This window comes from Gastrolobium bilobum, unplaced genomic scaffold, assembly GCF_033153095.1.
Source record: "Gastrolobium bilobum isolate Gb01-03AN ecotype WA unplaced genomic scaffold, APGP_CSIRO_Gbil_v1 utg19602, whole genome shotgun sequence".
Classification (NCBI taxonomy): Eukaryota; Viridiplantae; Streptophyta; class Magnoliopsida; order Fabales; family Fabaceae; genus Gastrolobium; species Gastrolobium bilobum.
The window spans coordinates 73,988-86,845 of record NW_026899845.1 but is presented as its reverse complement, the minus strand read 5'-3'; the positions used below and the strand labels follow the sequence as shown (position 1 = coordinate 86,845).

General features: G+C 33.9%; 1 protein-coding gene across 1 annotated transcript; it reads right to left on the bottom strand.

Moving 5' to 3' along the window:
- Nucleotides 1-9,346: 9,346 nt before the first annotated feature.
- Nucleotides 9,347-10,094, bottom strand: LOC133293928 (putative cell wall protein). Its single transcript, XM_061492551.1, has 2 exons — nucleotides 9,803-10,094; nucleotides 9,347-9,691 (listed from the first exon to the last, which is right to left on the bottom strand). The coding sequence occupies exons 1-2, from the start codon at nucleotides 10,092-10,094 to the stop codon at nucleotides 9,585-9,587; spliced, it is 399 nt and encodes a 132-aa protein (XP_061348535.1). The 3' UTR covers nucleotides 9,347-9,584.
- Between the last annotated feature and the right edge of the window lie 2,764 nt (nucleotides 10,095-12,858).

The window sequence follows — 12,858 nt, the reverse complement described above, 5'->3', positions numbered from 1 at the left end:
TTATCTCCCTTAATTTGGTTTTTGGTTCTTGTATCAAATGCAATTTTTATTATTTGCTTTTTATATGATTGGGAAAATTTGTAATATTTTTTATTTTCTTAAAAAAACCTTATAATTAGCCACGGTTCTGTCTGTGGCAAAATAAAAATTTTCATCATTGGGATTCAAATTGTTTAGCCACGAAAATAACGTGGCTAATATAACATAAACCGTGGTTAAATCAATGTTACCACGTTCATACAACCCGTGCTTAGATGCAATAAAGACCGTGGTTAAAATAATGCAACGCCCATTTTAGCCACGGTTTTTGAAACAGTGGACAACTTATTTAGCCACGGTTTTTATCATATTTTGCCACAGTTTTTGCCGTGGTTAAAGAGCAATTTTGTTGTACTTTTGTTAAAGAAGAAAATTTGCAATAAAATTTGCTAAAGATTTTTTTATCAATTAAATTTATTTTAGTTCTACTTTTGTTGTTCGTGAATATTTTCTACACTCATCAAATAATCTACTTGTAACACCCTGTTGTATGCCGGTATGTTAACATCACATATGATATTAACCGTAACAGTGATCAGAGTATTGAATGCAGAATTATGTATAAATTTTTTCCTTTTTATACCTGAGCTAATTACACATTAAATTATCTTAAACATGATTAACTAGTGCCCTCACATTGTTAATTTATGAGACACAACTATCCTCAGTACTCATCCCTTTGAAATACCATCATTGTCCATTTAACACTGAACAAACTTTACATTTCATGAAACTGAGACTGACATCCATCATTATAAATTACCTTATTTTACAATGTTAAACTAGACATCTTGATTTTTCCAATAGCGTATTATAAGCCTCAATTGGATTTGTACAACTCAAGATATGTCTGTCGCAAGCAAACTTTTTCAAACCTGGATTCTGGAAAATAGTTTGGCAAACTCAAAATTAAAATGGGAATGATCAACTTACCCAATGTTCCTAATATTTTACAGGGTTATACCCATATGTGTTAGCTTCACATAGATCAAAACTTCACTCAATTTGGAGCTCCGTAGCTCATGTTATGCACGTTTTACTGTGCTAGGGTTAATTTGTACTCATACATGATACGTTCCCATGTGTCATTCCCATGGGTCGTTCACATTCCCTGAACAGAAGGCATTTTCGTCCCTTAAACAGAAGTCGTTCCCGTCCCCTGCTAGCAGAATAACTCTTCAATCTTGACATTTTTTCTTTCTAGCAGCTCTAGTTCCAACTCGAACTAGGAACGTTGTTCTGCCCAGAAAATTCTCAAACTTGAAGAGAAGAAAACTAGACTCCTAAGCCTTTAAAATGATATATAATATGCCCCATTTCGTTAAGAACTGAGCAAGTTATCGACGTTCTAAGTCGACCATACTTAACAGCACTAAAACTGACATCACTTGGCTACACTTACAGTGTTGGAACCTTCCATACTCATTAGACGCCTGATTTAACATTAAAATCCATAGGATTCATACAATTTCATATGACATAAATCATATTGCTTAGCAATCTATTGCTTATGCTCTTTCATACATGTCATGCCTCAATTAATATATCAACATAAGTATTTACATCATTACATCAATGTGCCATGGCATTGAAGTGTTTACAACATATAAACCATAGAGTAAAGTGTCTTTTGTGTCTTCAACAAAAATCACTAGGCCCATTTTAATCCCTTAGAAAAAAAATCAACTTGTGGTTCCTCTGAAATTCAAAAAAGACCCATGTTAGTCCTTCAAAAGGACTAATATAGGATTATTTTGAATTTCAGAGGAACCACTAGTCGACTTTTTTTAAGGGATTAAATTTGGCCCGTGATATTTGTTGAGAACCCAAAAGGTACTTTACTCTAAACCGTATACATATTTTTTTAAACAAATATACATAGGCCTATACAACAAATGCAAAAGTACCATATATGCTGTCAAAATACATAATCATGTCATATTCGTCAAAAGTCTCATGCCATGTAATTTGACTCTATCTTGGCCTCCTTCCACATTATGCTCTAACACCACCCATATTAGCACCTGAAATATGGTCCCCACACGGGGTGAGATAATAATCTTAGTAAACCAAGGGTTCTTTTAGGACACTTCACCCAATGGTTCTCTTAATATGTATATATAATAATAACAGAATAGTAAATCATCCATCATACCATTATCCAATACTCCCTTATGGAGGTCATAATACCATACCCATGGGGATGCCACACACCAACTCATGGAGGTTATATTACCATATCCACTAATAGAGGTCACACAACCATACCCACTCGTGAAGGTCATTTTACCATTCCCATGGAAGGTTTACAATCACCATAATCTACTAACAAGAGACATAAGTACGCATAGCATACCATACATATAGATATCATATCCAACCAATTAATGAGCATACTATTACAACCATTATCATAAATCACATCATCCAACCATTCCTCCCAACGGAGCATAGTGAAATACACAAGAAGATTAACCCCAAAGTCCAGAAGTTTATCTTAAGCAAACTTCTTTCTTGCCAAGCTTTCTTATCCCACAAGTAAGTCAACTAATTAAACTTTACACATAAAGCTACCTATACAAAGGTCATGTACATCATCAATAATATGCATTCCATAATAACCATTATCGTAATGGCTATTTAATCAACAACAACACCCATGAACACATGCTCAAGAACTCACCTAATTCTTGATTTCTCAAGAACCAAAGGTCTCCACCAAACACCTAGGCCCATGTTTGTCCTTCCATCAAACAATCACTTTGCTTCAAGTTATACAACCAACAACAAATAATCAAACATCAAATGACAATTCCAAATCTTACAATTACATGAAATTTAACACTTTATTCATGCATATTTTTGGCCTACACATAAAAGTGACCAAAATGGTGGTTTAATCACCTTCTCGCCAATTATTTCAACTACTTGATATCTTTTACAAAGGATACACATCCCATTTCAAGTCCTAAATATCAATATATTCCGTACTTTCTCAAGAAACCTAAATAATCAAATATTCATAAAACTTAAGGAAGTTTAGGCTTTCTTACCATGAAATCATTTAGTCACAAAGAGAACGCCTTTCAAGCTTCCAAGGAAACCAAAACCTCCTCCAATGTCAAGACTCAAGGATGGTGCCACATTTTCAATTGTGGTTCCATCACCATCCAAAACTTTCTAATGGCTAAAGTTTGATTAACTCAACACTATAACATCAAACAACACCAAACACATAATCAAAATCCATCTAAAACCCAAAATCACTATTCATGAGTTATATTCATCAAGAATCTCAAATCTTCAAAACTTCATGAAAGCTTGAAATGAGTGTAGATTTCTTACCAAAAATCGGTCTAGGATGAAGAGGGAAAGACTTTCCAAGCTTTAATAGGTTGAAACCCTCTTCAAACTCCAAAACTTTAAGATTTTCCTTAAGCTTTAGGAAGAGAAGATCATTCTTTGCAAGATCTCTCAAGGGAAACTAGTTGATGTTTTGTTCTTGGTAAGGTTCTAAGCACTTTTGGTGTTGAAACTTTTGGATTTCATCCACTAGAACTCAAACTAGGTTTCAAACTTTCTCTCAAATGGAGTTCACTATTTTGGGTTATTTTTCAACGAGAAAAATGAAGAGAAAATGGAGAAAATATCTAGTGAATAGGCTTTTAAGGGTGTGCACAACAACCTTCCCAGAATCAATTTTTTTTCAATTTTTGTTCCCGGGAACAGAAATAGTTAGAAACAGTATTTGACAAAATCAGTTTTTTTTTTGTTCCCGAGAATGAACTGGTTCAATTTCTGTATTGGAGAAAAAAAAAAGAAAAAAAAATTGTGTTTTTTTGTTCCCGGGTAGAAAATGAGAAACACTTGTCTATGTCAATCACTCTCCACCACTACCATCATCACCACCACCATCACATTTCGGCACGACCACCGCCACCATCGTCGTCGTCGTCATTGTGCCACCACCTCCACCATCACTACCACCATGCCACCATCTTCACCACCACTACCATCATCATTACCACCACCATCACCACTACCACCGCTCCACCACCACCATCACTACAACATCTGCTGTCACCACCGCTATCATCGCCACAATGATATGAAAATGAAAGTGATGATCCACCACTACCGCCGTCGCCACCACCGTCGTTGCCACCATGCTATAACCACCACCACCACACCATATGAAAATGATAGTGATGATCCAAAAAAATTTATGCTTAATAGGAATGATTTTTTATTCTATTATTTATTCTGTTATCAAACGCAATTCTCATTCTCGGAATAAAAATAAAACATGTTATCAAATATATTTTTTTCTCAGAAACTGTTCCAAGGCATAGAAATGGAAAAATATTATTTCTTTTCAGAAACAGTGCCAGGGAATAAAATGGTTGTCATACACACCCTAAGTGACTTAAGCCTTAAGCACCCTTAAAAACTAAATGGTCATCTTTGACTTTAGTTACTTCTTCAAAATATCTAATTTTGGCTAATTACATACTTAGCCATTCATCCTAATTCTCTTTTAATTCATGATCTAGTCATCTGATCATAATTTTAACATTCACCAAAATGATTTAATTGTTCCTCGCTACATTATTCCCAAATTTTAGGTAACTTTTGTTTAATTGCTTTTTTATCTCAAAACTCTTACTATTTGTACTTTTGCCCCGAAAAGTAACTTACGATGTTTCCAATCCTGGAATATCATTTCCACCATGGAAACATCATTCCATCTTTCGGAACAACTTGCTAAAAGTTGTTCCTACCCCAGGAACAACTTGTTGAAAGTCGTTCCCACTCCAGGAACAACTTACCTAATATCGTTCCTGCTTCGAGAACAACCTGCTAAGATAATTAGATTTCCAATCTAATTAACTTCCCTTAATTATAGAAAATTTCCAATTATTCAATTTAATGGTTCAGGTTATTATATTACTCATGCTCAAATTGGATGTGATGTTAATAAGTTTTATTTGTTGTAAAATTTAAAATGGGGTGTTCTATTTGTGTTTATAAAAATATATTTTCTTGATGGAAAAATAATTTTTTTAATTCGACTCAAATTGCATGTTGTGATTGCCCATATATAACCTATGTTTGTGACTTTTGACCGTATATGATTTATTGCAATTATGACTTTTGTTTATAGTTATAGATGAGATTCATATATAGTTTGTAATAATATCAAAGTCTATTATCATTGGTTTTCTTTGTTTCTAATGACCATTTGTTTACATTTCAATTTGAGATTAAACAGTTGTATGTTTTGAACATGGATTTGAATTTTTGCATGAATAATGTTTATCATATGGCTGGTTGGTTTGAGCAACAATTGTCTTCCATGTACGAAGCGTGTGGTCGATTCCCATGATGGTATGTGTTTTGTATTTTAATTTAATTGTTATGCAATTTCTTCATACATATATTAATGATTTAAAAAAAACCACATAAATAAGATTTGAAAAGACAGTTAATGCATTATGTCAGTTATTATTATTTTAGTATAACTAAATGTCATACAATAATAGTTACAATATTCTATGGGGTTTGCATTTATCATTTAACATGACACAATAAAGTTTCTTACACACACAACATTTTGTAGGACCCACACTTTTTGAAACAAAAAAAAACTACGACACGCAAAACGAATCTCTATAACATTACAGAATCACTTTTCCTACAACATAACTCTTATAAAACCCATATTCTATATATGATAAAATGCAGAATTCAATAATTTGATGCATGAACTTGTGAATTAAGACCATGATTCACATGTATAAAATGATACAATAATAATTATTACTGTTGTGGTTTTTTTATTTTTATAATTGAATGCAATTGTGTTAGTTATGGATTTTTTTTTTTTTTGGTAATCTTATGGATTTACATTATTGATTACTATTGTAGTTGAACATTATAATTTTCTGATTTTCTGATTTTTTTTGAATTGGCCCATTTTCTTTTGAATTAAAAAATAAATGTAATGAATTTATATAATTTTCATCTATTCTAAAATATCCATCAAATGCAAAATTGTCTATGCAATGACTTCATGGTGAAAGACTTTTAAAAGGTGAAGATTACTTTTACAATTTTTTAAAAGTTGCGAAAAAATTTTATGAATGGAACGTAAATTTAATAACCTTCAAAATGACAGTTTTTTGTTTGAATTGATTGTTATAGATATAACATTTGAATTGGTAGTTTGAATCTCCATTATTTTGCATGTAATTATTAGATGATTTATTATTATTATTATTATTATTATTATTATAAATCACAGGTCTCCTAAACGGGTGACAATCATGTTTGAGTCGTAATATCTAATCTAATATATATTAGTCTAAAAGAACTCAATAAAATAAAGTTTATATTGATAAATTGACAATCATTTATAAATTGACAATAGAAATTAACTAAATCATTTAACAAAATCGAATTCGAAATCTTAAAAACAAACAAGCGCACAACAAAATAAAGAAGAGAGAACAATTTTCAAAGGGGAAAACAACTCTTCTGTTGTTACTGGAGAGTTGTTTTTACTCTTTGTCACTCTTCTATTTTAGTGCCACATCTTTTTTTTATAGTTGTGTGTCTCATCACACCTTGAGTCTATAATAAAATATTTTATCTTCAACGATGAGAGAAAATCGAGACCCATTTGTTCTGGATGAACATCAATATAGGTTTGTTTGGATTCTGAATGCATTTCCTAGGGTGTCACCCTCTGTATATATACTTCTAGTTTGGGCAATTGCACTGATCGTGGATAAGAGGTGGTTATCTTGGACGTGGATGAGGATAAGGGTATTATCGTGTCATCATGGTAGGACCCACCTCCAATGTCCATAAGGGGAGTAACCAACCCATAACCCGAGCAAAGACCTTCCGGGTTCGGGGTGACCCATTCCCGGGTAAGCAAACCCGGAACACCATTTTTTTTTTTTTTTGAAACTGATCCTAATTATCTCTTTGAGGCGAATCAGAACCTCCTGGTATTCTCACGGGTTCGACTCTTTGAGCCGCCTACGGGACTAATCCAGAGTTCGGATGCGAGTCCAAGAATTACGGTACTTATGTCCCTCCCCAAGATTATTTTGATGGGACGAGACCCATTTTTAAAAGTTAGAATAAGAGCAGATGTGGAAGTCAAAACGTTACCAATTTCAAAATAATTCAGGCGGATGAGATCTGTGAACAAGGTTGACAGAAAAGAGAAAGAAAGATACAATAGGCCCAAAATCCAATAATGGGTTGGGCTTTAGGCCCAAAATATTTCAGAATGTCCGATTCTTACGAAGATCTTCCATAGCTCTCTCTCTCAGGACTTACGCTGCAATTCGAACCAATGGCGAAGCTCGAAGAAATGGATGATTCCGTAGCCAAAATCAAGAAGAAAAGGAATCATGGGTCGACCAGATTCTTTGTCTTCGTTGATTACCTTTTCCTCTTGATTTTTCTGGGTTTCCTCTGCTTCATCGTATTCAAGATCGTGGGCATTTGATTCCTCAAACCACACAAAAGAACATTTTCTTTTTCCAGACCCAGGTATTCACCCCACTTCTTTTTTATTATTTTTATGCCATAAAAATTGCATTTTTCCTCATTATGAAGATGCTACAGATGTTATGTTTTAAATTTCCAATATGGGAGGCTCAATGTGTGTGTATATCCCTTCACCAGCATTTTCATGATCCTTTATGGCATTTTATTTGTGTCTCTGGTTTAGCTTTATTTATTATCATTTTTCAAAAATGGTAACCTACATAGCTTGTTTCTTGCGGTCTTGTATATTCATCATGTTCTATTGGAGCTATGTCATTTTATTTTATTTTCTGACTTTTGCTTTTACATTTTACTCGGCAAAATAAATGGAATGAGTTTTGGGATTTTTTTTTTTATCCTCCCAGTTGAAGATTTTGAACAACTATAAAGCAATTTATTGGTATTGGTTAATGAATGTTTGCTTTATCCCTGTGGGAAGTTTTGCTTCATTGGAAATCTATGGATGTCATTATTGGCGATTTTATTGATTATATTTTTATGTTATTTTCTGCTTTCTTATTCTTATATTTGAGTGAATCAATAAAAGGTTTTCTTTTGGGGAGTTTCAATAGTTTTTAGGCTTCTGACTTCTTTTAGCTTTTGAAATATTACTCACATTTGCATTCCAAGACTCTGTGTATGGTGCTAATGTTACTTCACTTTCTTAAGAATGCTTTCTTTTGATGTACATCTTTTTAACCTCCTTTTATTTTGCCAGGATACTTGTCTGGCATATCCTATTGTAGATCTAATTCCAAGATGGAAGGTTGCGGCATCTGTCAGTTTTGATCAGATCCTAGCTTGCATCTTTCATTGGATTATAAGGACCTCTTAAGGGTACTGTAGTGTTACACCTAGAATATATCATCTTTTTTATGTGTTGAGAAACTTTTGTTCTGAAAAATACCATGGTTTGCAAAATTGGATATTTCTTGTATGATCCGTTCTTACATTTGGGTCGAGTAAAATTATGTAAACATACCACTTTTAGGGGAGGGGGGGGACCAGATATGGGAAGAGATGTATTTTGATTAACTTATTTTGGATTCTAAATAGCTTATAATAAAAAAATAACAAATTTCTTGAAAAAAAAGAGGCCATTTTTTCCTAGAAATTTCAGCAAATCTAAACATGCACAGATTGTACGATTGTGTGTGGGGGTGTGTGTTTGTTTCTTCTACTTTCTCCTTGATGGATTGGGGGACTTAAAACTACTATTTTGCATGTGATAGGCTTGTGGTAGGTTGGTAAATACGTTTTCTGATGCATACCTACTATAGATTCAAGTGCTGAACTTCTGTCTTTATTATGATGTGAGATGTTACTGAAAATAAATGAGTTTGTTCTCCTATATCATTGCTTTTTGTTTAGACGCTTATAGTATGTGAATTGGGGCCGGTTGGTTGATTTGAAGTGTGAAAATTGAATAGGTGAGATCAGTGATATCACTGATATGTCTTCAACGTCAAGAGGAATCTCTATGTCCTAATTGATATCCGTTTCTGTTATTGACAACATTTGTTCAGTGGGACTTGTTACTTAAATCCCAAGTTTGCGTTACTTTACCATGTGCTGAATGGTCCCATATTAATCAATAAGTAATTTGTACGTTTTAAAACCCTATATTCCTGATTTTATAGACATGATACTCATCTGCGGGTAAATTACCATTTTGATGGCTTCAAAGAAACCCATGTCACATATAAAACAGTTACTAACTATTTAATTATCTTTTAGGACCCACAATCAGCAGCTACTTAGAAGAACAATTAAACTTACATAATACTTAATTCGGCTTCAAATAATGCTACAAGGAAAGAGCTGAAAGACTTAGAAGTCCATAGTGCCCATACCAAGTAGCAGAATAGAAGTGTGTACATGGAGCACACTTATTTATGGCTAGAAAGCTGAAAAAGTCGATCTTAAGCATAATAGGCTTACAAACTAAGTCTAGCTATTACAATCATGCATGAGTAAAGTCATGGATGAACTACTCCTGGAACTCTACCCCCACTTCCAGGAATTGGAACCTCAAAACCAGGATTTGGGACAAACGTGTCATCGCCACCTGGGACATAATTGCGACCTGGTGGTGATGATCCTATTCCTGTTCCTGCTCCTCCACCGCCAGGAATTGGAACCTCAAAACCAGGATTTGGGACAAACGTGTCATCACCACCTGGGACATAATTGCGACCTGGTGGTGATGATCCTATTCCTGCTCCTGTTCCTATTCCTGTTCCTGCTCCTCCACTGCCACCAGTAAATGGATTTTGAGGTGTAAGCCGATATTTAGGTGGAAATCCTACTCTTCCAATGCCTGGAATATACACTCTACCATCAGACTTGAACAACCATTCAGGCTCTTTCTTGTCCTCAGTGTTGGAGTTCTTAGCAATGCTGCGTCCAGAAACTCCTTGCCATGCCGTGACAAGGAGGATAGTGGAGATGAGAACAAGTGGAAGGAAAGAGGAAGCTCTGTGAGCCATTTTCAGATAAGAAGTGCAATGAGGATATTATTGATGTCTTTTGGTTTGTCACTTTTGTGTTGAAGCCAGAAGGGAGTGGATGCATTATATAATTCAGAGATGAGTGAACTTTGGCGGTGAGTAATGTGCAGGGCCATGACATATACGCATGGGGTCACTTGGTAGTGTTGATCATTTGTGGCTTAGTGAATTGAATTGCAGGACACAAATGGTTATTGGTTAAGATGTTGTTCGGCCACAGTTTTATTACCTACTATTTGAGGAAGATAGTCACCAATGTTTTAACAGCCACTAAATGGAGCCTTCACATGGCTGATTTATGCACCGTCATATGTACTAGCTGCATTTTTTATGTTATCTACTCTCACTTGCTAGTTTTTACTTCAGCACTTTTCCAAGTTGAGAGTGTTTCAAAGCACAGCTCTAATGCACTATACTGCCACTTTCACCTTACCCTCTTCGTACCCTTTTTTCCCCCTCTTCATATTCTAGTGAAACAAGTCTTGGAGTAGCGGTAAGAATACTCCTTCTGAAACGAAGGTTATGGAAAACAAAGGTTATGGAAGTCTGAGAAAAATATAAAGATAAGATTGCGTATAAGTAACCTTCACTCCCATCATAGTAAATCGGGGGATCTTGTGCAGGCTTTTTGACCCATTTGGAGTTTTTACCTATTTAATTTATCAATTTGGTATTCTATTCACAATATTTATGAATGAGGGTCATTGAGTGACGCAAGGGGGACCCAGCGGCACTGAGTGCCGCGAATAACCCCCCGCGTCACTCACATTTTTTTTTTTCTCCAAATGAGTGGCCCCCTCTCCTGAGGCACTCACGTGGCACAATCTCGTTAGTTCCGTTACCGTAAAACTTCAGAAAGTCATAACTTTTTATTCGAGTATCCAAATGAGATGATTTTTTTTTATTTCACATAACTTTTTGAGATCTACGCAATGACATCTCATTTGATATATTTTATTTCTCACAAACATAATTCAAATCTGTAAAAAAGTGGACCAAATACCCATTGGTAAATACCATGGACCAAATATATTTTATGTCTCGCGTCACTAATTGATAAATACCTTGAACCAAATACCAAATTGATAAATTAAAGGAGTAAAAACCCCAAATGGGTTAAAGAGTCATCTTGTGCATCGTAATTTATGCTGTTAGTATAACTAGTCATTGATCTTGATTTTTGTTACTTCATATCTAACGATGCCTCGGACGCTGCAATGAAAATAATGATATAATAAATTTTGATCTGCTGCTAGCATTACCTTTCAATTATTTACTTAGAGAAATATATTCACAATATACGAATCATAAGTTAGAAAGATTACCACTGCACACATTAAGTGGGGAGTTACAATACATGATTAAAAATGGAAAATGGTTTTACTAGGATTTCCTATATTCTTTTGGTGAAAGATAAATTCCCACTTGGTTCCCGAAATTGCTTTCCCTTGCAAATGCTTTCAGGTTGACTATAATTTTTTAAATTGTAAAGGATTCCTAACTGTTAAGTTTAGGCTTGATTATCCCATGAAAAAAAAGAAAGGAAAATGATAGTTACAAAGATTAATTCTTACTCGGGCATTATTTGTGTTAGATACCCAAATTATTATTTGACATGTGGGAACCATGACAAAAATATAGCAGTCATTAAAAATATTTTTACAAATGACAGAATAGACTTTATCTAACTGAAAAAAAAAAAAAAAAATCTTTTTTCGCACCACACATCAATTGTCAAGAGTTACAATGATTGGTAAAAAAAAAAAAAAAATATCCCACTTATTAGTACGTGATAAATGCATAACTCTCAAATATATATATATATATATATATAGGGTTTATCATCTATCATTTAACATGACCACAAAAAGTTTCCTACACACACAATATTTTGTGGGGTCCGCAGCAAAAAAAAAAAAAAAACTTCGGCACGCAAAACGAATCTCTATAACATTACACAATCATTTTTCCTATAACATAACTCTTATAAAACCCATATATATATATATATATATATATATATATATATATATATATATAAGAAAAACATTTCTCAAGCTGCTTGAGATAAATTTATCTCTGGCCACCCCAAAATTACGTCGTTTTGATTATTTATTTCCTTATATGTATTGATTCACCTTTGAATGGTTATGATTTCTCTTTTCTCTCTCTTTCTTTATCATCATTGATCCATCTTTGTACAGTTATGATTTAACTTTATCTCCGGCAGCTTGAGAAATGATAAGCCCTATATATATATATATATATATATATATATGAGGTAGGATCCTTTGACACCAGTGTCAAATTTCAAATTTGACACCAGTGTCAAATTTCAAATTTGACACCAGTGTCAAATTTCAAATTTGACACCTCATCTGAGAGCCGTTAGATCAAAAAAGATCAACGGTGTCAGATGGTTACAAATCAGGGTCGTTGATCTTTTTTTATCTAACAGCTCTCAGATGAGGTGTCAAAATTTGACATTGGGGTCAAATTTGAAATTTGATACCTCATCTGAGAGCCGCTAGATAAAAAAAGATCAATTGTGTCATATGCTTAATAGAGGTAGGATCCTTTGACACCAGTGTTAAATTTGAAATTTGACACCTCATCTGAGAGATCAAAAAAGATCAATGGTGTCATATGCTTACAAATGAAAGTCGTTGATCTTTTTTAATCTAATATATATATATATATGATGAGTTAGGATCCTTTGACACCAGTGTCAAATTTGAAATTT

Coding starts and splice junctions, on each gene's coding strand:
- LOC133293928 (XM_061492551.1), bottom strand. CDS start 10,094: ATGGCTCACAGAGCTTCCTCTTTCCTTCCACTTGTTCTCATCTCCACT. Junction 9,692..9,802: donor AATAGGATCATCACCACCAG/GTCGCAATTATG, acceptor CATCACCACCAG/GTCGCAATTATGTCCCAGGT.